General features: G+C 51.3%; 4 protein-coding genes across 10 annotated transcripts; 3 read left to right on the forward strand and 1 right to left on the reverse strand.

Moving 5' to 3' along the window:
• The first annotated feature begins 605 nt into the window (after positions 1 to 605).
• Positions 606 to 8,209, forward strand: abcf3 (ATP-binding cassette, sub-family F (GCN20), member 3). 2 transcript variants are annotated; one of them, XM_024276890.2, is made up of 21 exons: positions 606 to 1,034; positions 1,348 to 1,495; positions 1,567 to 1,643; positions 1,733 to 1,788; positions 1,868 to 1,965; positions 4,134 to 4,256; positions 4,324 to 4,590; positions 4,667 to 4,747; positions 4,850 to 4,909; positions 5,008 to 5,064; positions 5,139 to 5,161; positions 5,256 to 5,311; positions 5,391 to 5,591; positions 5,756 to 5,832; positions 5,901 to 5,945; positions 6,011 to 6,143; positions 6,209 to 6,297; positions 6,374 to 6,465; positions 6,546 to 6,678; positions 6,751 to 6,838; positions 7,782 to 8,209. In XM_024276890.2, the coding sequence occupies exons 1-21, from the start codon at positions 962 to 964 to the stop codon at positions 7,938 to 7,940; spliced, it is 2,136 nt and encodes a 711-aa protein (XP_024132658.1). In that variant the 5' UTR covers positions 606 to 961; the 3' UTR covers positions 7,941 to 8,209. The 2 variants fall into 2 exon arrangements, with proteins under 2 accessions (XP_024132658.1, XP_024132659.1); XM_024276891.2 differs by lacking the exon at positions 606 to 1,034 and adding an exon at positions 1,061 to 1,215.
• Positions 8,210 to 9,782: 1,573 nt separating this feature from the next.
• Positions 9,783 to 14,974, reverse strand: LOC112149283. Of its 3 annotated transcripts, none has more exons than XM_024276903.2 (5): positions 14,836 to 14,974; positions 13,248 to 13,965; positions 13,086 to 13,162; positions 10,865 to 11,098; positions 9,783 to 10,795 (listed from the first exon to the last, which is right to left on the reverse strand). In XM_024276903.2, exons 2-5 carry the CDS (start codon positions 13,909 to 13,911, stop codon positions 10,538 to 10,540), a joined length of 1,233 nt encoding a protein of 410 aa, XP_024132671.1. In that variant the 5' UTR covers positions 13,912 to 13,965; positions 14,836 to 14,974; the 3' UTR covers positions 9,783 to 10,537. The 3 variants fall into 3 exon arrangements, with proteins under 3 accessions (XP_024132671.1, XP_024132672.1, XP_036070716.1); XM_024276904.2 differs by having other exon boundaries at positions 14,817 to 14,953; XM_036214823.1 differs by having other exon boundaries at positions 14,732 to 14,864.
• On the forward strand, positions 14,395 to 16,318 carry LOC112149295 (dual specificity protein phosphatase 18). Of its 4 annotated transcripts, none has more exons than XM_024276925.2 (3): positions 14,395 to 14,700; positions 15,397 to 15,789; positions 15,850 to 16,318. In XM_024276925.2, exons 1-3 carry the CDS (start codon positions 14,696 to 14,698, stop codon positions 16,070 to 16,072), a joined length of 621 nt encoding a protein of 206 aa, XP_024132693.1. In that variant the 5' UTR covers positions 14,395 to 14,695; the 3' UTR covers positions 16,073 to 16,318. The 4 variants fall into 4 exon arrangements, with proteins under 4 accessions (XP_024132693.1, XP_024132694.1, XP_024132691.1 ...); XM_024276926.2 differs by having other exon boundaries at positions 14,397 to 14,668; XM_024276923.2 differs by having other exon boundaries at positions 14,398 to 14,668; positions 15,376 to 15,789.
• Positions 16,319 to 18,874: 2,556 nt separating this feature from the next.
• Positions 18,875 to 20,370, forward strand: LOC112149287 (olfactory receptor 10A6-like). The gene has a single exon (XM_024276910.2). The coding sequence runs from the start codon at positions 18,920 to 18,922 to the stop codon at positions 19,865 to 19,867; it is 948 nt and encodes a 315-aa protein (XP_024132678.1). The 5' UTR covers positions 18,875 to 18,919; the 3' UTR covers positions 19,868 to 20,370.
• The last annotated feature ends 973 nt before the right edge of the window (positions 20,371 to 21,343 follow it).

The raw sequence follows: 21,343 nt of genomic DNA on the forward strand, positions 1-21,343 counted from the left end.
CTTAATTTATTTTCTTTTTTTAATTGACAAAATATTTCAACAATACGGCATGGATCTAAAAAATAAAAATGGCTCAGAACAAAGCAGCATAATAAACAACATCTTAAATCAGAATAAGAAAAAAAATACAGTCAACAACGTCGCACAAGAGGAAAATATATAAGTGAAAAAAAAGAAAAAAGAATCGCATTTCTAGTGAGTTCATTGCTTCCTCACTGTAACAGAAAATTTAGTTTAGTTTCTGACTTGAAACTAAATTTATCTGTTTAACCTTGTGCAATCCTGGGCATGTTTACATTAAAGTGGGGTCATCTGGCCCCCACAAGACAGCGCGCTGGAATTTTTTTCCAATTATTTTATATCCTCATTGGTGTTTGTGTCATACACAAAATACTGTCCACCTTTATCATGGGTGGCATTGATTCAAATAATAAAAAAATATATATTAAAAGATTTATTAACATTAGAAAGAGCATCAAAAGCTAATGTAAACTGCTGTTATAGATAGTTCTTAATCTATTCTACTATTTCTAAATTTGGTCAAATAACCTAAAAGCTATTGAAGAAAAACGTGAAAATTTACACTAAAAATTGACTAAAAAATGGAAAAAGCACCAAAGGCTGATGTAAACAGATGTTATAAATAGTTCGTAATCTGTTTTATTATTTAAAGGGTTTTGGTTTGATTTGGTGCAATACTTTAAGTGAAGAAACATTCTGTCATTTGTTGACGGTCCCTAAATATGAACAGAGAATGTCCGTCGAATATCCAGCCTAAAACTAACTTCACCGCAGTAAAACACACGAGGAATCTGTCAATGTTGCGTTTAAATCTTTCAGTACGTTTTTTTTTTATCCTTTCCTTGTCGGCTCCCATCGACTGACATCACTAAGCTCCACCTCCCCGGCTCTGTCGCATGTTGACGCATGCGCGCTGCGGCGGTGTGCAGGGCCGGCTATCATGGCGTCGTACGTGGAGATCCTGAAGAGCGAGTTTCCGGCCATGGACCGGGAGCTGTTCGACTACATCACAGGTGAGGCCGCGTGCGGGGCGCGCGCGGGCTGGCCCGGGTTAGCAGGCCCGGCAGAGACCGGTTCGGCCAGAGTCCCGCCTGGCCGAACCGGTCTCCTGCGGGGGTGAGGGGATCCTGACGGTCCCCGGCCGAACCGGTCTGCTCCAAGAACCGCGGGAGAACCGAACGCGTTTCTGACCACGTAAGAACAGAACTTTGTGACGTAAGCAAGCCTCTGACCGGAAGTCCCGCTGGAGCTCATAGGGGTCACTTCCAGCTGGGTCAGGGTCTGGTTCTGGTCCCCCCCACCCCTCTGAGCTGCTGTGTGTTTCAGGGGTTCTGGACGGCGGCGGCACAGACTTCGAGGGCAGCGAGGAGGTGTTCGAGGCCATCGGCGGCGTGCTGCAGGAGGTGTCCGCAGACTCCAAGAATGAGGAGGAGGTCCGAGACATCTGCGTCCAGATGTTCAACACGCTCCAACTGTGAGGCCACGCCCCTCGTTTCACCTGATCCACTAGGGCGGGGCACGCTAACCTTCTCCTCTTGCTCATAGGAACAACCGCCGCGGCCCTCAGAGGCAGGTCCTGCTGGACGCTCCGGTCCAGCTGTCCCAGATCTCTGCAGAATCTGGTAAGATGTTCCTCACCTGGAACTTCTGGTCACGGTCACGCCGCCGTCACGCCATCATCATGACGTCACGCCTCTCTGCATCTCCTCAGTTTCAGCGGCCAAAGACGTCCAAGGAATCTGGATGATGAAGCGTCCTCAGAACACGGTGAGTCCTCCATGAGTGACCCGCCCATCATGGGCTGAGCAGAACCGTGAGGTTCTGAAGAACCCGCTGCTTTCCTCAGATGGTGGACGCCAAGAAGCTGGAGAAAGCTGAAGCCAAGCTGAAGGCCAAGAACGAGCGCCGGAACGAGAAGGACCTGCAGAAGGCGTCCAACCCTCTGTGAGTCACGCGCCGGTGCTCAGCCTCACCTGGGCTCTCCTGACCTCACCTGTCTACCTTGACTGGTCCTCACCTGTCTTCCTTCCCCGTCCTCTAGGATCAGGATTTCATATCCGGTTCCGTCTACATGACGGTGCATGAACGCCAGATTCGTTTGTAAATGCAGCTCAAACTCTGCAGGAGCGACAGATTCATTCCTGTAGAATCTTGATTCATTCTAGACTCGTGTTGGACGCGTTAACGTCTGATATCACCACAGCTTCACCTACGGCAGCTCAGGTCATGAAGGCGCCGCGTCTGGATTCTTCATAGACATACAGCAGGACAGATATAAAAACATAGACATACAGCAGGACAGATATCAAACATAGACATACAGCAGGACAGATATCAAACATAGACATACAGCAGGACAGATATCAATCATAGACATACAGCAGGACAGATATCAATCATAGACATACAGCAGGACAAATATCAATCATAGACATACAGCAGGGCTGCTCTCCCTCTCATCATTTGTTTGGTCTGACACGTGTCCACTACCATCACCTCCATCTTTGTTTTTCTACTTTGATGTCATTTCGTGCCGTAGAGCGTCTAACGCGTCGTCAGCAGTAGGATTCATACGTAACCACGAGTTCTACGGTGGACCACGTGGTTAAAGGCTCTGTGGTCGCAGCTGAACAGGATGAACATTTATAGAACAAACTACAACTAAAGCTTTCAAAGTTCCTCTGTTGAGCATCAATAATAATAAAAACACGGATTGATGTTATTCTGGAATAAACCAACTGGAACTTTCAACAACAACAATAAGATATTAGTCTCCATCGAAATCTATTCTTTTCAAATCATACAAATTCACCACACGAACATCCTGCGAACAAACCAGGAAATAGGAATGAAGTTTGTGCTTTTCAGCAGCAGCAAATCTAATCCTTCCGTTTTCTTTCATCTCCTGTGATTGGGTCACAGCTGGACGTCTGGTGTTGTTTCTTAGCAACAAGTTGGTTTTTGGTTGGTGTGTCTTTCAGAATCAGCTTCTCTCTTTGGCATTGCAATGGCTAGCGTAGACGGCTAGCTTAGTCAGCTAGCTTAACCGGTGTAGGTAGCAGATGTGCTCGGCTGTCAGATCGGCATGCGACTAGTGATGACGTCACACAACGTTTTTCTGTACTGGATCTGATGTTTACAATACAGTTTATTTTTTTAAATAAATAAAAAAGTGTTAAGATCTGCTCGGACTATTATTTATTATTTTTCATCAACAGCTCCTTCACTAACGTCTGCTCTCCTCAGTGTTTGTGTAACGGAGCAGAACATGAGCTGCGTATTCTAGCGGGACTTCATCGGTCCGTGCGACCAGTTCAACATTGGCAGGATGTATTTAGAAAAAAATACTTTCTTTTTTTATGTGCGACCAACAACAAGCTAGCATGCTACTCGCTAGCACCCACTTTAGCTCAAACTTCATGCTTCCCAGCCTGATTTCTCTCTATTAAAATAACGATCATTATCCCGTGATGATTCCTCTCCATCGGATTATTTCGTTGTCAAGGTTTTTGCAGCTGATTACAAATATTCCTTCTCCTTTTGTCATTCTTAACGTATTTGTTCAGACCTCCTCGGTTCTTTACTCGGGATGAATCCGTGCATTATGGTGGAAGTATGTCGTTCCCCGTGTCACGTGACAGTGGTCTGATGGTCCGGACCAATCACAATCTTACACATCATCTATGCACCAGCCCCCGACCGATCTGACAGGCCGAGCACATCTGCTACCTACACCGGCAGCATCAAAAGCTAGACGGCTATATAGAGCTCAGCAAAAGAGCTGAAGCACTGCATTATGGGAGCTGTAGTTAATTTGTTGCCAGCGCTGCATAGCGCCGAGCTATTAACATTAACACATGATCTGGCGGGCTGGTAGGAGGAAGTACCGGGCCGGATGCGGTTTACGGGCAGTGTGAAGGTGTCGCCGGCCCAGCTGTCTTTACCGTTATCCACCTGTCTTCTGGAACTGTCCAGACCTGTCTGTCTTCACCTGCTGCCTCTTTACCTTACCTGTTTCCTTCTCCAGTTTGTGTCCTACCTCACCTCAAACATTTCCACCTGCCTTACCTGTTCTTGGATGCGTTTTAACCGTCTCCACCTGTGTGCCTCAGAGTTTTGGAGGAGGCGTCTGCCAGTCAAGCCAGCAGTAAGAAGGAAAACCGCGTGGACCAATCAGGAAAGAACCGCAGCTACGACATCCGCATCGAGAACTTTGACATCTCCTTTGGAGAACGGTGAGTGAACGTCCAGAGCCGCCAGCAGGAGGCGCCGCCAGACTTACAGCTGTTCACGGATGCTCAGGTGCCTGCTGCAGGGGGCGGAGCTGTGCCTGGCGTCTGGCAGACGGTACGGCCTGATTGGTCGAAACGGTCTGGGGAAGACGACTCTGTTGAAGATGCTGGCGAGCCGGAGCCTGCGCGTGCCGGCGCACATCTCCATCCTGCACGTGGAGCAGGAGGTGGCGGGAGACGAGACGGTGGCGCTGCAGAGCGTCCTGCAGAGCGACACGCTGCGGGAGGGGCTCCTGCACGAGGAGAAGATGCTAAACGCGCGCATCGCCAACGGAACGTAAGATCCCCTCCCCCGCTGTCCCGTGGCGCCGGCATGGCGGCGTGGTCTCAGCTTCCTGCTGCTGTCGTTTCAGCGCCGACGGGATGGAGAGCGTCCGCCTCTCGGAGATCTACATGAAGCTGGAGGAGATCGAGGCAGACAAGGCCCCGGCCCGGTAACTATGGCGCCCCCTCTGTGCTCGTGACGGCGTACGGCGGCCGTCTGATGGTCAGAGAAACCGGGACAGAACCTCCTCTTTCTCTGTCTCCCCATGCAGAGCCTCGGTCATCCTGGCAGGTCTGGGGTTTTCCCCCAAAATGCAGCAGCAGGCCACCAGGTGAGTGCCCCTCCCCCGCAGACGCAGCGCTCAGGTGCGGCAGGTGCAGCAGGTGCAGCAGGTGCAGCAGGTGCAGCAGGTGTTCTTTGTGGTTTCAGAGAGTTCTCCGGAGGATGGAGGATGAGGCTGGCGCTGGCCAGAGCTCTGTTTGCGCGGTGAGTTTCCACTTCCTGTTCAGTCTGAGGGGGCGGGGCTTATCAGCTGATGATGATGATGGTTTGTTTTCCAGGCCGGACCTGCTGCTTTTGGATGGTGAGTCTGATTGTTGCGCCCCGCCCTGCCGGCGGCGCCTGGCTCGTCAGTGTGGGAGGGCGGGGCTTCTCTGACGGTTTTATGTGCGTTTTAGAGCCCACCAACATGCTGGACGTCAGAGCCATCCTGTGGCTGGAGAACTACTTACAGGTCTGAGGCCCCACCCCCTGAGGCTAGCTCCGCCCAGAGGCGGCCTGGAGCTGACGTCTGCTCTGCTGTCCTGTTGCAGACGTGGCAGTCCACCATCCTGGTCGTCTCCCACGACAGAAACTTCCTGAACGCTGTGGTCACCGACATCATCCACCTGCATTCACAGAGGCTGGACAGTTACCGCGGCGACTACGAGAACTTCCTGAAAACCAAAGAAGACCGACTGAAGAACCAGCAGAGAGAGTACGAGGCCCAGTTGCAGTACAGGCAGCACATACAGGTGAGGAGCACTCGCCCCTGAACCGGGCTCTGAGGTCCTGCAGGTGGTTCTGAAGACCGGCAGGGTCGGTTCTGAGGACCAGCTGTTGGTTCTGCAGACGGGCGGTTGGTTCTGTGGTCCAGCGGTTGGCTGCTCCCCAGCTGAAGGTCCGGTCTGTGTTCCAGGTCTTCATCGACAGGTTCCGGTACAACGCCAACCGCGCGGCTCAGGTGCAGAGCAAGCTGAAGCTGCTGGAGAAGCTGTGAGTGAAGCCCCGCCCCCACGTTGTGTTAGCTGGTTCTGCGCTCTAACCGCTGCTGTGTCCGGCAGGCCGGAGCTGAAGCCCATGGACAAAGAGACGGAGGTCACTCTCAGGTACCGGACGGTCCTGACCGTGTGGATCCGGACCGTCCGGTACCTGACTCCTGGACCTGTTGCAGGTTTCCAGATCACTTTGAGAAGCTGTCCCCGCCCATCCTGCAGCTGGACGAGTTGGAGTTCTACTACTCTCCGGACCAGCCCCTCTTCTCGGGCCTGAACCTGTCGGCCGACCTGGAGTCTCGGATCTGCATCGTAAGCGTGGTGGCGGTAGATTCCCGTGAACAGAAGCGTCGGTTCTGATCGGGTCTTTCTGACAGGTGGGGGAGAACGGCGCTGGTAAAACCACCGTCCTGAAGCTCTTGATGGGAGAGCTGACGCCGGTCAGCGGGGTCAGACAGGCTCACAGGTGAGTGGTCCAGGTGACCCGACCTGTTGCTCTACCTCCAGTTCTGGTTCTCCTCTGAAGCTCTCCTCCCCGTCAGGAACTTGAAGATCGGTTACTTCAGCCAGCACCACGTGGACCAGCTGGACCTGAACGTCTGCTCCGTGGAGCTGCTGCTCAACAAGTTTCCCGGTAACCATGGCGGCAGCTGTCACGGCGGCGGTGGCGTCTCCGCGCTGCGCTTAGACCCGTCGTTTCCTTGGTTTCTGCAGGACGGACGGAGGAGGAGTACCGCCACCAGCTGGGGGGCTACGGCATCACCGGGGAGCTGGCCACCAGGCCGGTAGCCAGCCTGTCGGGAGGACAGAAGAGCCGAGTGGCCTTCGCCCAGATGACCATGCCCAGGTAGGACTACCGCCGGGACGGTCGCCATCATCTCGTCTTCACCAAAATGACGGCTTACTTCCTGTCCTCCAGTCCCAACTTCTACATCCTGGACGAACCGACCAATCACCTGGACATGGAGACCATCGAGGCTCTGGCCAAGGCCCTCAACAAGTTCAAGGTAGGGCGGGTCCAAGTGTCTCCTTTATGACCCGAGCTGGTCTGAGGGCCGCCATCAAACGGTCCCTGAATCAGACCGCCTTGGGCCGATGCCAACCCTCCTCTCCCACCAGCTGTGGGCCTTTGTAGAGGAAGTTCTGTCTGGAATAGGTGAACCGGTAGGAACTTCCGACCTTATTGAGACCGCGTCACGCTGGAGGAGAAACTCTTTTCTTCAGGAGGTTTCTCAACCAATGAGTGGGAGTGACGGCCGAATTTGAGGACGCTAATGTTACATTTGTCCGTCTTTGGACGGACGCATGTAGAGAGGAGCCGTAAGAAGGAATTCAGATTCAGCCTTAATGTTAGTGGAAACTCTGGACCTCCAGGTCTTCACACACTCTGACCTGTTTGACCTCTTTGACCTGTGTGAGCTCTGACCTGTATGACCTCTGACCTGTATGACCTCTGACCTGTATGACCTCTGACCTGTATGACCTGTATGACCTCTGACCTGTATGACCTGTGTGAGCTCTGACCTGTATGACCTCTGACCTGTACAACCTCTCTGACCTGTATGACCTCTGACCTGTATGACCTCTGACCTGTATGATCTCTGACCTGTACAACCTCTTTGACCTGTATGACCTTTGACCTGTATGACCTCTGACCTGTACAACCTCTCTGACCTGTATGACCTTTGACCTGTATGACCTCTGACCTGTACAACCTCTCTGACCTGTATGACCTCTGACCTGTACAACCTCTTTGACCTGTATGACCTCTGACCTGTATGACCTTTGACCTGTATGACCTCTGACCTGTACAACCTCTTTGACCTGTATGACCTCTGACCTGTATGACCTCTGACCTGTACAACCTCTTTGACCTGTATGACCTTTGACCTGTATGACCTCTGACCTGTACAACCTCTCTGACCTGTATGACCTCTGACCTGTTTGCAGGGCGGGGTCATCCTGGTCTCCCACGATGAGCGTCTGATCCGCTCGGTGTGTAAGGAGCTGTGGGTGTGTGAGGGCGGGAAGGTGCGGCGCATCGACGGCGGCTTTGACGAGTACCGGGACATCCTGCACGAACAGTTCAAGAAGGAAGGCTACCTGTGACCACGCCCACCCACGCCATGATCCCTGCAGCACCTGAACTCATCAGCCTTCAAAGCTCATACTGAACATTCCCCTCTGACACCTCACCTGTCGCTCAGGTGAGCCCCAGTGAGGGGACGGCTTGGCTGAAGTCACCCGGTGATGTCACAGAACTCTGGGGGTGGAGCCCTGATGTATGAGCGAGTTCATTGGTCAGAGTTTTTATCAGCTGGAGACTGTACGATCCTTCATGTTTATCAGAGAGGAAATAAAGACCTGAGTCCACCTGAGTGCTCACCTGCCTGTCTTCCATTCAGCGCCACGCCTTAACCAGAGCATGGCCCCGCCCCCACTCCCCTCTGTAAACACAGGGGGGCGTGGCCTTCATGGTTACAAACAGGAGTTCATAAAGTTATGGGGGGGGGGTCTGTCTGAGTCCACAGAACTTAAACGTCTCAGACGCTGAAGTCGATCTCTGAGGCTCCGCCTTGATCTCTGAGGCTCCACCACTGAGGCTCCGCCTTCTTTTTGGTGCCGCCCATTTCATGACACCATCCTAGAGCTGGCCTCGGCAGCGTTTTACCACCAAAACAATCATTCATGTACTGTGTATCTGCCTTTAATGGTGATGGGTAATAGGTTCAGTTTGTGGAGAGTCAAGAAAAACACAACAGGTGAACATTTCAGGATTTATTGAAATGAAAGCATAGTTCTGATCAGCTCTGGCTGAGAACGTTTCCGTTCTCCGTCTTTAATGTGCTGCAGACTCCTCACCAGAATGTTCTTCGGCGCGTGCCACCGCACAACATTTGACCATCGCCAGCCGGGGAGCTCGCCAAGCTAGCAGTGATCAGCTAGCTCTGCGGAGAGGGTGTCTGTCAGCCTGGGGGCGGAGCTGGCAGAGCACACTTCCTGTGACATCAGCACGCTCCGACTCAGAAACCGACTCGCTCATTTCGGTGGGAGGTGGTGTCGAGAAATCAGGTTTTTGGGGAATAACTCAGAACTGAACTGATCAAAATACCACTTTGGGGTTCTTGGAGAAGACTGAACAGCTCAATGCACTGAAAGGTTCAAACTGTTTTCATGGTATAGACAGCGGTCGCAACCTTCAACAGTTTTGTGCTCGATTTCTACTGAGCAAAAGCTAGAAGGAGCCGCACAGATTTACTTTAGCCTTGAAGAGATGTGGATTTGCATTGATGACCTTTTTTTTTTAAATAAATACGAATTCTGTCTATTTTTTGGCACAGACAAAAGCAAAAATATAAAAAGAAACTAGCAACTCTCAATGTGATTTTTTTGTGCTGAAAATGGTGATGCAGTTTACTGTCTGGAAGGATTTGCTGAAAATGCAAAATGTTAAATTTGCTAAAAGACATGAAATTTTGATAAAGAACTTTGAGAACATTTAAAAAAATGTAGTGAAATTCCCTAAAAATCCTTAATCTATGCCATTTTTGCAAAATATTTAGTGGATTGCTTTAATGTGAGCTAAACTCCAAATTAGCCCAGAAAATCCTCAGTAGATTCCGAATTATCAGAAAAAGTTAGCTCTTTGCTTAATTACTAGCTAAACTCCAAAATAGCCTAAATTCCTCAGCAAACTAAATTAGTCAAAAATGTTAGCATGTTGCTAAAATAAAAGCTAAACTCTAAATTAGCCTAAAAATCCCAGTAGATAAGAAATTACCTAAAAACGTTAGCATGTTGCTAAAATCTGAGCTAAACTCCAACCTTTCTGAAAACTACTAGAAAGAAGAAAACAAATCCCATAAATATATTTAAAGGTTTGTTGTTAATCTATTTAAAATGTTGAAATTAAAAGACTTTCTCATTCATTTCATATGAACCATATTTTGCTCAATATTTCAAAAACTATAGTTTATGAATACCAAAAATACAAGCAGTAACGTCCTGAATGTTTTGATACCAAGATTGCTGAAAGTGTGATTGAGTTTTAACGTACAGAAAGGAGCAGAAGAATCACTGGAGTGTGAATCCTGAGTATACACACTGTAAATACTAACTAAGTCATCCTTACTTGTGACTATAATTGTATTTTTCTTCAGCCAGAGATCCACCATGGAGAGATAAAGGAGGTTGCAGACCCCCGGTATAGACCCTTTAACTGTAACAGGCCCCCTAGTGGTTACTTAATGAACGGATCTGAAGGCAAAAGGGTGTGGCTAAAGTTTGACCTTTGACCTCTAGATGTGATTTTCTGTAAGTGGCGCTCCATCTCTGCTTTTGCTCGGACACTCGTTTCTAACGCGGTAACATCAGAGTTTTAGCGTTTAGCGCTAACGTTCGCAGAATTACCGTTTACACACCAACGAAATTCAACGGATTCTGAAGCGGAGAAACGCAGCAACACTTTACAGCAGTGGAGTGGATTCTGACCCGGAGGAAAACGGCTTTTTTCCGCTTCAGGATCCCATGGATTTTCAGTAGAGGTGGCGGTGGAGAAGTGGCGGTGGTGTGCCGTTTCCTGTGACTGCCCACAGCTCTGGAGGAAAAGTGTTAACACTGGCAGTACCAGTGATCTAAGGACATTAGGTCTGGGGGCTGCTCCTGGTTCTGACCCGCCGAGCGTCTCTGGATGCTGACTGGAGCTTCTAGAGCTCGGTTCTTGCTGCAGGCCCGGCACGGTTCTGCAGCTGGAGCCGGATGTGGGGCAGGACGGCGTTGGTGTAGAACAGCTCCAGCTTGGACACGGTTTCCTGCCACAGCTCAGGCTGGAAGCTCACCGGAACCACCGCCATCTCCTGCAGGGTGAAGACGACCAGGTCGGCCTGCTGCAGGCCCGTCACGGCCAGCTGGCACTGGATTTGGGTGAAGTAACTGTGGGTGGTCTTCAGTTGGTACCCAGGCGGCTGGATAGGGTTTAAGGGGGCGTCAGAGGGGTTTCTGGTGGAGGATTGTGGATAAAGACCAAAGCTTACATGTCCGGGTTGAAGCTGCAGGCAGAAGGCGGGGTCCTCCCGGCAGGCGTCCTCCACCCGCCTGTGTCGGTGCTTGAAGGGACACTTCACCTCCAGGCAGAGGAGCCGCTGGCCCGTCCGGCGGTCGGTCACGACGCCATCAGGACTCGCAGCCAACCAGGACCGCTTAGGGTCGATGTACAGACCGCAGTCTTGAACTGAGACCGGACGGCCCAAAACCGCTGACTTCAGCTCCTGCAAGAACACAGTCACATCGCTGATGACAGTGCCTAGTGCAGGCATGTCAAACTCAGTTTGGCTCTGGGGCCGGATCCAGACTTTCTGTTCTCAGGTGGGCCGAATCAGTAAAAGAATGTCAACTCCAACTATTTAGCTTTGTTTTTCAGTACTATGCTTTATCATTCAGCCTACATTTGTAGCCTACCCTACATATTATAATCACAGATGACAAGGGATCTTTTCTAAGCACAACACATTTATTCACAAACAATGGAGAAAAAAAAATGATTTTCATGTTTGGCATTGAATGTGTTAACAACTGGTTTATTTTAACAGTTGAGTGAATGCAGTTTTACACCTGAACCAACTCACCACACTAAACAAACTCAAGTGGGAGCTATAAAAAAAATGTTTTGCCTTAATTGTCATACTGCTTTGAAATAATAATAAATAAAAAAATAAAATAATAAATAAAAATACAAAATAAAAGTTTTAGCAGTGCATGGGCAATAAGATTAGACTACATCAGCTCAAACTACTAGGCTGGGCCTACTGAAGCTGATAATATACTGCAAAATATTAATTGTCTTTAATATGAAACCAGATTCATCTTATTTAGTCTACTTGCTGCTGCTGCTCCTGAAACTTGGCATCTTTTTGCCTTTACAAGTGCGTCGATATCAGGTGTCAAATCCTGAGTAGCAGCACATTTAACAATGTCATTCAAGTGTTCATTTGTTAACCTTGAGCGCTGCTTTGTTTTATTATTGTTCATCACAGAGAACACCTGTTCACAAAGATAAGTAGTCCCAAACATGGAGAGAACCTTTGCAGCCACGGCTGTTAATTTGGGGTAACCTGGCACAAGATACTGATACAACGTATCCAATACGGACCCAAATTTATCCTTCATAGCGGAATCGCACTGCAAGTCAATAAGCTCGAGCTGAATGTCAGCTGGCACATCAGAAGGCTTCACTGTAAATGGCGAGCGAAAAAAGCCGAATTTGTTCTCAAGTTCACTGAAAACCTGAAACCTCCGCTCAAACTCTCGCAGCAAATCTGTTATGTTGTCTTTATATTTATCCAAATCTGGATGATCCGGCGCCTTCGGACGCACAGCTGTGAGACGTGAGAAGTGCGTGGTGTCACCGCTGGATAGCTGCGTCTCTCTTTTTTTTGAGAGTGCCATTTTGGGAAGGGTGTGTTGACCGATAACTTGTTTAGTAGTAGTGGTGAATGGTGAAGCAAGCTTGCCGGTTTATTTCTAGTCGGACACATCACGCTGCGAATGTTTATTTCCTGGTACTAACTCGTGTCAGTGCCGCATGCTGGACGTGAGCTCTTTAACACATTTACTGCCCTCTAGCGGCCGGAGGGAGCATTTGGTTTGTATTTATTTTAAAAAATCATAACTTTTGATAGAAATGAGCTAGTGACTCGCTTCTTTTTTTGACATACTCAGAAATTTATGACGGGCCGGATTAAATCATCCAATGGGCCGGGTCCGGCCCGCGGGCCGTATGTTTGACATGCCTGGCCTAGTGGAAGAAAACCACACCCTTCAGAAACCAAACCCTCCAGAAACCAAACCCTCCATAAACTAACCCCCCCAGAAACCAAACCTTTTAAAAAACCAAAGCCTCCAGAAAATCTTTCAGAAACCAAAATCTCTGAAACTAAACCCCCCAGAAACTCCACCCTTCATAAAACCAAACCTTCTAGAACCCAAACCCTCCAGAAACTAACCCCCCCAGAAACTAAACCCCCCAGAAGCCAAACCCTTCTAGAAACCAAAGCCTCCAGAAAATCTTTCAGAAACCAAACCCTCTGAAAACAAATCTTCCGGAAACTAAACCCTCCAGAAACGAAACAATCCCGGAAACCCTAAACTTCCTTCCTCTCTTTGGCTTCTTCATGCTTCCCTTCCTGACTTCCTGTTTCAAGTTAAAACATTTTGACTTTTCCACGATAAATGTTCTGACCCGTTTGTGAGTTATACCTGGTACTTTCGGACCGCCTCCGCCTCCATCTGGATCCCCCAGCTCATGGCTCTGGTCTGGACTCTTGGCCTGTCCCCTGTAAAGATGCAAAGGTGAGTCTCTGGATCCATCATGAGGACTGCAGGTTGACCTATGTCAGCTGACTGAGGGGTGTGGCTTACCTGTGACTGCGTCCAGGTAGGACTGAGGCGGGGTTTGACTCTTGCCGTTCACAAAGCGACAGTGAGCGATGCCGTGAGCCACGGAGGCCGTGATTCGGTTCTTCCGCCAAGAGAACCAGTGCTTGTTGAGCCTCTGCCCACGAGTCCAGACCTCTACCTGATCCACCAAATCCTGGTCCAGGTTCACTTCAGAGTCCAGTAGGAGCTGCTGAGGTCTGGGATGAGCTGGTTCTTGTTCTCCATCAGGATCTGGTCTCACGCCAGGCCCAGTTTTGTTGCCACCCTTTTGAGACTGTGCAGAAGTGGTTCCACCCCTGGAAGTTTGGCTTGTCCTGACCCTTAAAGAGGTTTTGGCTGAAGGTCCATCTGCTGGACCTGGTTTATGAGAAAGAACAGGACCTGTAGGTGTCGTTTCCTCTCCAAGTCTCGTTTTACCATCAGGATCAGGTCTGTTGGGAACCCTTTTCCCTTTGACGTCCTCGCTGTTGGTTCTGGTCTGGAGGGGCCTTGCAGTAGCTGCTCTGGTCCAGGTTCTGCCTGTGGAAGCGGTTTTGTCTGCTGGGACTTGAATAGAGGGGTGGTAGCGGACCTGCGGGAGGACTGGTTTCTGGGGTGGAAGCGTGTGTGTGGAGGTCTGCCTGGGGTTCTGGGTTCTCATGGTCATCGAGTCTACATGTGAGACGGGTCCAGAGGAAAAACCGCTTCAGAGCGGAGAAAACTGGAGACAAAAACAGTAGATGAGCATGGTCAGCCTTTTGGAGAAGTTCCACATTTCAGCAGAACTGAGGTGGTTTCAGAGCTGTTACATGTCAATCAAAGTCCAGTCAGTCGCCATTGTTTTGTGACGTGGACGCCACCATGTCGGAGCCAGACGTGGTCAGTCAGCAGTGATCTGAGTCGACGTTTCTATGCAACCACTCTGACCAATCGGGAGGGAGCTTGTTAGAAGGCCACACCCCTACCACTATAAAACGGGCTACACAATCTGTCAATCAAGAGTTATGTATGTTGGACATGGTGTCAGCAGGCTCCACCTACTTTTGCCGAGGCATCTCATTGGTCAGTTTATCACTAGAACAACTTGAAGTACAGAAATAATAGAATGACTGATAACAACAGTTTGTTTCCATGGGAGTCTGGCTTCTTTGAGCCACTTCCTGTTTGGAACACCAGGAGGCGGGGCCACTAAGTCCAGTTCTCAAGTACAGCCAATAGTCTGACCCAATGAAGATCTTTATTCTTCAGACAGAGTCCTTCAGACAGCCAGCAGGGTCGCTATAACGGGCAGACGAGCTGTGGTCATCTGAGCATGAGCGCTGCTCCTGTGACGTCACGAGGCTCTGCGCCGTCAGGACATTAGACAGGAGCAAACAGGAAGTGGTTTCTTGGACAACATTCATGTTGTAAAGCCTTCAGAAAATGTACTTTGACGTTTGTGTCATAAACTGATGACGTAAGCACGAATTTCTGTCTAAAGAGCTCACCGGAAGTTTTGATTTGGACACTTCCTTTTTGAAATCGGCTTCGAACAGGTGAGAGAACGCGTGACACCAAAAGGTTTGTTTTTACCGAGCGTCCGTGAACGCACCTCGTTACTTCAACGCAACAACGCCGTCGGAACCAGCACGAGGTCCAGCTCAGTCCGTGAGGAGGTTCGGAGGAAGGAGACTCTCCAGTTCTGACCCGGACCCGATCCGTGAGCTCCGAATGACGAAGTGAAACTGAGCGCTGCGGCCCGCTGACTCATGAACCCGTGACACGCGCAGCTCCGCCCCACACGGCCACGCGCGCGGAGGGGGGGGCATTTGATAACTGGATCTCCTTCGTGACCCAGAACCAGACACGAATCCTTACAGGATCCATCAAACTTCCCGCCTCTGTTCTCCCTTTCAACTGTGTTGTCTCTGGTTCTGGTTCTGACTGTCTTTGGTTCTGGTCCAGAGAGACTTCTGGAGGAGACCAGTCCCCATCAGACCGACGACGAACTCAGTCTGAACTGATCCACTAATAAATTCTGAACCAATATTTAGAAAATCAATACTTACTCCTCCGTTGGGTTCTTGACTGTAATGATTGACGGCTCGGTTCTGAACAGAACCAGAGGTTCTGGATTGACTGAACAAACCAGGTTCCCTGTTCTGCTCCCCAGGAGCGGTTCTGACAGACGCCCACAGGGCGGCGCTGTGAGGGTTCTCACTGGCCCAGCGTGTGGACCGGGTTCTGCTGGAGTGATGCGGGTCTCGCAGGTCTCGGCCCGTTTGTTCCTCAGCGATCTGGACTCGGCTCTGAACCCGAGCGTGCTCGTCTGCAGGAACGTCACGCTCGTCGTCAACGCCAGCGGACTGCAGGACCTGTCCTACCCGCCTCTGGAGGGGCTGCATGTCCTGCAGGTCCCGGTCCAGGACCGGCCCCACGCTCCTCTCAAGGACCACTTTGAGCAGGTGGCGGAGCGGATCCAGCACAACCGGGCTGGCAGCACACTGGTGCACTGCACCGCAGGGCGGAGCCGCTCCCCGGCTCTGGTCATGGCCTACCTGATGAGGTGAGATCGGGTCTACGGACCGTCTTCAGTCAAAACCTCGCTAATGGTTCTGGTCCACAGGTCTGAAGGCCTCAGCCTCTGTCAGGCACATCAGCTGGTTCTGGAGCAGCGGCCGTTTATCCGACCCAACTCCGGGTTCTGGCGGCAACTGATGGAGTACGAGCTGGTTCTGTTCGGCAGGAACTCGGTGAGGATGGCTGAGACGGCCTGTGGGGTTCTGCCAGAAGTTCTGCACAACCCGGAGGGCCCGGACTCCTCTGAAGGCTACTTCATCAACATGTGAGGTTCTGCTGGGTCGTCACTGACCGAACAGAACCAGTAATGATCAAACAGAACCAGGAATGATCCGACAGAACTAATGATGACTTGACAGAACCAGTGACAAATAAAACACATCCTCTGTAACGTCAAAGTAAAAGAATACGACTGAAGTGTTTTGTGTAAAGGTCAATGGTCAGATGTCAGAGACCCCAGCTGGGAGGTTTTTCAAAATAAAACTGTTTCTCCGCTTCCTCTGTGATGGACGGCATCTCCTGACGTGTTTATGAGACTTTGGTTGTTTCTTCTTAAGTTCTATGACTGTTGTTTGGGTGGTGGGGTGATGCAGAACGGGCTCATGGGAGTTCAGGGAAGAAAACAAGTCCGACGGTCCCCCAGGAGGCGGTGTCCACATGGTTGCGTCATCAGCGTTAATGAGCCCCGGTGGTTCAGATGACCCAAAGGAGGCTTTGACACTAACGACCCAATTACCCTGTCAGGCCTCTGGGGGTGCTGGTTAATGTCCACCTCCTGCTCAGAGGTCACCTGAAGGGTAAAAGGAAAAACTGCAACTAAGTTTAACAGCAGAAACCAGAACCTGCTGTGGTTCTGCAGCATTTGATCCGAATGGAGACATCACCATTGGTCTGTCAGTCCTCCATCGGTCGGTCGGACGCTCCTCCATCGGTCGGTCGGTCAGACGCTCCTTCATTGGTCGGTCGGACGCTCCTCCATCGGTCAGTCGGATGCTCCATCATCGGTCGGTCGGTTGCTCCTCCATCAGTCGGTCAGACGCTCCACCATCGGTTGGTCAGTCAGACGCTCCTTCATTGGTCGGTCAGACGCTCCACCATCGGTCGGTCGGTCAGACGCTCCTCCATCGGTCAGTCGGACGGTCCACCATCGGTCGGTGGGTTGCTCCACCATCGGTTGGTCGGTTGCTTCTCCATCGGTCGGTCGGACGCTCCTTCATTGGTCGATCGGTTTCTCCACCATCGGTCAGTCGGACGCTGCACAATTGGTCAGTCGGACGCTCCACCATAGGTCGGTCGGACGCTTCTCCATCGGTCGGTCAGACGCTCCACCATCGATCAGTCGGTTGCTCCTCCACCATCAGTCGGTTGGTTGATCCTCCATCGGTCGGTCGGTCGGTTGCTCCACCATGGGTCTGTCGGTCAGACGCTCCTCCATCGGTCAGTTGGATGCTCCATCATCGGTCGGTCGGTTGCTCCTCCATCGGTCGGTCAGACGCTCCACCATCGGTCGGTCGGTCAGACGCTCCTCCATCGGTCGGTCGGACGGTCCACCATCGGTCGGTGGGTTGCTCCACCATCGGTTGGTCGGTTGCTTCTCCATCGGTCGGTCGGACGCTCCACCATTGGTCGATCGGTTTCTCCACCATCGGTCGGTCGATCGGTCAGACGCTCCACCATCGGTCAGTCAGACGCTTCTCCATCGGTCGGTCAGACGCTCCACCATCAATCAGTCGGTTGCTCCTCCACCATCAGCCGGTTGGTTGATCCTCCATCGGTCGGTCGGTCGGTTGCTCCACCATCGGTCGGTCGTTCGGACGCTCCTCCATCTGTCGGTCTTCTGCAGACAAAGACTAAGGTCTCTGGAGCCCAGATGTTTCCTCGGTTGGTTCTGGTCGGGATGTTCAGAAGTTCTTGTGGGCCGTGCACGTCACATGCACACAGCACTCCCAGCGAACACTTCAATGTGGGCCCACATGGTTTACTATTAGGCTGAATTGGTGGGCCCCAGGTGGGTTTGTCTGTGTGTTCCATGGTGGCCCCACCTGTGTTTGCTCACACTGGCTTAGGTGTGGACTCACTGGTCTGGGTCCCTACGCTAACCAGCCACCAGGTGGGCAGCGTAATGAGCTAACAAGCTAGCGTAGCGAGTCAGCGAGCTCCATTTCTCAGCGAGCCAGACTACTGAGTTCCCACCACTAGGCTCCACAGCCGCTCATTAACCACGCCCCTTTTAATGTCTGCCCAATCACAGCAGAGAAGCTTCTGTCCAGGTGAAGTATGGAGGAACTCCAGAACCAAGGTGGAGCCAGAACCAGCCTTAGAGCTGGACATGCACTCTCCACCAGCGCCTTTGTGTCCAGTTCTGATTAGCTCCGCATGAGAACTTCCCAGAGTTCTCTTGGGAACTCATGTTCGCCACGCCCACTCTGGTCATGTGTTCCTCTCAGGTGAGACTGGCTGTTTCTGTGGTAATCAACCTCATGTCTCCTAACTGCATGACAGTTGGGCGGTCATGGCGGAGCGGTTGACCTCTGTTTGGAAGATCTCAGGTTTGGTTAGTGCTCAAGTGTTGAAGTGTCCTTGAGCAAGACGCTGAAGCCCACATCGGTTCTGGTGGGTGTAGGTTGGCGCCGGTGTTCGCCATCAGCCGTTGACGGGACTGTAAACCGTTCCAGGTCTTCTGGAAGGCTCAGACAACATCAGACATATGCAGTTTGGCTCTGAAAAGGTTATCATAGATCGGTAGTGTTTAGATGGACAGGTGTGAGTCACCTGTTCATTTCTCTATCTGGCTCAGTGAGCCGGATCCTCAGGTCTTCATCATTCCTCAGTTCTGGAGAGGTTGTGACATTATATTCTGTCGCCGAGCCGGGCCTCTGATTCCAGGACGCGAGGATTCCTTTGACCTCGTATCTGTGCCTGAAGTTTCAGAGATCTCTTTGTGTTTGAGTCTTTGACCCGCTGGGGATGATCAGGCCCCGCCCATGGGAGCGCTCGTTCCACCCAGGTCATCAGAAGGAGCAGGTTAGAGTGACAGCTGCGCCTCCCAGAGGCTGTGGGGAGTCGGCTGATATGGAGATAAAAGCATCAGCAGCAGCATCGGTGCGCCTGCAGCCATGAACTCCTCTCAGGTTCTGTTTTTCACGCTCGGCGCCTACGCAGACCCCGGACCTCTGCGGTTCCTGTTCTTCCTGCTGGTTCTGGTCCTGCTGCTGCTGATCGTGTTCTGTAACCTCCTCCTCATCGTGGTGATCTGCGTGAGCCGCAGCCTGCATGAGCCCATGTTCCTGTTCCTCTGCAGCCTGTTTGTCAACGAGCTGCTGGGGAGCTCCGGCCTGTTCCCCTTCCTGCTGCTGCAGATCCTGGCGGACGTCCACCGGGTCTCCGCCCCCCTCTGCTTCCTGCAGGTTTTTGTCCTGTACCTGTACGGCAGCGTGGAGTTCTTTGTCCTGGCCGTCATGTCGTATGACCGCTACGTGGCCATCTGCCGGCCGCTGCAGTACCACCGCCTGATGACGCCGCAGAAGGTGGCGGTACTGCTGGCTCTGACGTGGGCGCTGCCCTTCCTGACCATCAGCGTCCTGGTGGGGATGAGTGCCGCGCTGCCGCTCTGCGGGAATGTGATCGACAGGATCTACTGCGGGAACTACGCCATCGTCAAGCTGAGCTGCTCCGACACGCGTCTGAACAACATCTACGGCCTGGCCTACACCGTGCTGTCGGTCCTGCTGCCCTCGCTGTCCATCCTCTACAGCTACGCCAGGATCCTGCAGGTCTGCTGCTCCGGGTCTCGGCAGACCCGGCAGAAGGCTCTGAGCACCTGCACGCCTCACCTGGCCTCCATCCTGAACTTCTCCTTCGGCTGCTGCTTCCAGATCCTGCAGAGCCGCTTTGACAGGCAGCGGGGTTCGGACCCGCTGCAGGTCTTTATGTCGCTGTACTTTCTGACCTGCCAGCCGCTCTTCACCCCCCTGCTGTACGGCCTGAAGATGACCCGGATCCAGGACGCCTGCCAGCAGCTGCTGTGTGGGGGGAGAGCGGCCCGGCCGGAGCTGCGGGCCTGACCCAGGGGTCAGGGTCCTGAGGGACCGGAGCACGGCGCCCCAACCATGAGGGCCACTGTCAGGACGGCCGAATATCAGCTCCAGGATCTGCCCCCCAACACAGACCGCTCCCATGTCTGAACCTCTGAGGTTCAGGTGTGTGGACGGACGGACGCTGGTCAGACTGTCCCACCCATGAGAGCCTCCGAGGAGGTTCAAGAGCTTCTGAGGAGGCTCAGGAACTTCCGAGGAGGTCCAGAAGGTTCAGGAGCCTCTGAGGAGGTCCAGGAGCCTCCGAGGAGGTTCAAGAGTTTCTGAGGAGGTTCAGGAGGTCCAGGAGCCTCCCAGGAGGTCTGGGAGTTTCTGAGGAGGCTCAGGAACTTCAGAGGAGGTCCAGGAGTCCAGGCATCAGCTCCCACCTGCTGAAAGAAAGCTGCAGTTCAGGCCGTTGAGGAGTGGAGGAGGAAGAGTCCTGTCCTCGCTGTCCTCAGCTACGCCAGGATCCTCAGAACGTTTGAAGGTCAATAAGGTCAAACTGCTTCATCCGCAGCCAGGTACTCAGATTACTTTGCTGACCTGTACTCTGTGATTCCTCTGATGTTAATAAAGTGAAGCTTTTCTTAAACATGTGTTTAGTTTGTCTGTGAGAACATGAAGAACGTTGGAGTTTCCTGCAGCTCGGTTCCATTTATTCACACAGTCTTGAAGACAAAAAGATCAGAACAAAGAAACCAAATGTCAACATTCCAAACATATTTCTGGGATGGACAGCTGAGATCTATAATGAGGGATTATTCTGATCCTTCCTCACATTGGATACTCGTGGATTCAATCTGCCTCCTTCCACATACATGAACTCAGAAACAAAAAGAAAGTTCTGAAACAAACCAAACATCAGTTCTTACAGACACAATCAGAGTACGGAGGAAATGAGCTTTCTAAAGAAGCAGGCTGGAGATCTCAGTCCATTATGGAGCCATCAGTTCTTTCTGCCTGATGGAACAAATCCAGGATTTAAGTGAAGCCAAAAGCCTGAAGAAGGAATGAGATCTTTATCTGTCAGAATAAAAAATACTGTTGACCTTTCAGGAACTGAAGGTCAAATATGACTCGGATAAGAAACATTTCTTTAAATGTCTCCAGCTCTGAAACTTTATTAGAGCAAATCCAAATCATGAGAGTAGAAAGATAGTAAAAATGAAGGAAGAATATTTCAATTTTACAAGATTATCAAGTCTCACAGTTCAGAGGATTCTCATGAGAGACTCAGGACCATTTATCAGATGGAGATTGGAGGGAGGCATGTTCACTGGATCATATATCATTTCAAGTGGTCCATACATGTATGCACGTATGCATGTATGTATACATCCATGTATACATACATCCATGTATACATACATCCATGTATACATGCATGTATTATCAGTGTTCCAACTGCAGCAGATGGGACGGGCGAGGGTCGGGCTGGAAGAGGGTCGGATGGCCGAGGGTTGG

Source organism: Oryzias melastigma, linkage group LG13 (genome assembly GCF_002922805.2).
Source record: "Oryzias melastigma strain HK-1 linkage group LG13, ASM292280v2, whole genome shotgun sequence".
In the NCBI taxonomy this organism is placed as follows: Eukaryota; Metazoa; Chordata; class Actinopteri; order Beloniformes; family Adrianichthyidae; genus Oryzias; species Oryzias melastigma.

Excerpts from the sequence above, each read along its gene's own strand:
- abcf3 (XM_024276890.2), top strand. The coding sequence starts at position 962 with ATGGCGTCGTACGTGGAGATCCTGAAGAGCGAGTTTCCGGCCATGGAC. Across the intron at positions 4,591-4,666 it reads GCGCGCATCGCCAACGGAAC|CGCCGACGGGATGGAGAGCG; the intron begins GTAAGATCCCCT and ends CTGTCGTTTCAG. Across the intron at positions 6,839-7,781 it reads AGGCCCTCAACAAGTTCAAG|GGCGGGGTCATCCTGGTCTC; the intron begins GTAGGGCGGGTC and ends ACCTGTTTGCAG.
- LOC112149283 (XM_024276903.2), bottom strand. The coding sequence starts at position 13,911 with ATGACCATGAGAACCCAGAACCCCAGGCAGACCTCCACACACACGCTT. Across the intron at positions 13,163-13,247 it reads CTACCTGGACGCAGTCACAG|GGGACAGGCCAAGAGTCCAG; the intron begins GTAAGCCACACC and ends GCATCTTTACAG. Across the intron at positions 10,796-10,864 it reads TGCAGCTTCAACCCGGACAT|CCGCCTGGGTACCAACTGAA; the intron begins GTAAGCTTTGGT and ends AACCCTATCCAG.
- LOC112149295 (XM_024276929.2), top strand. The coding sequence starts at position 15,317 with ATGATTGACGGCTCGGTTCTGAACAGAACCAGAGGTTCTGGATTGACT. Across the intron at positions 15,790-15,849 it reads GTCATGGCCTACCTGATGAG|GTCTGAAGGCCTCAGCCTCT; the intron begins GTGAGATCGGGT and ends TCTGGTCCACAG.
- LOC112149287 (XM_024276910.2), top strand. The coding sequence starts at position 18,920 with ATGAACTCCTCTCAGGTTCTGTTTTTCACGCTCGGCGCCTACGCAGAC.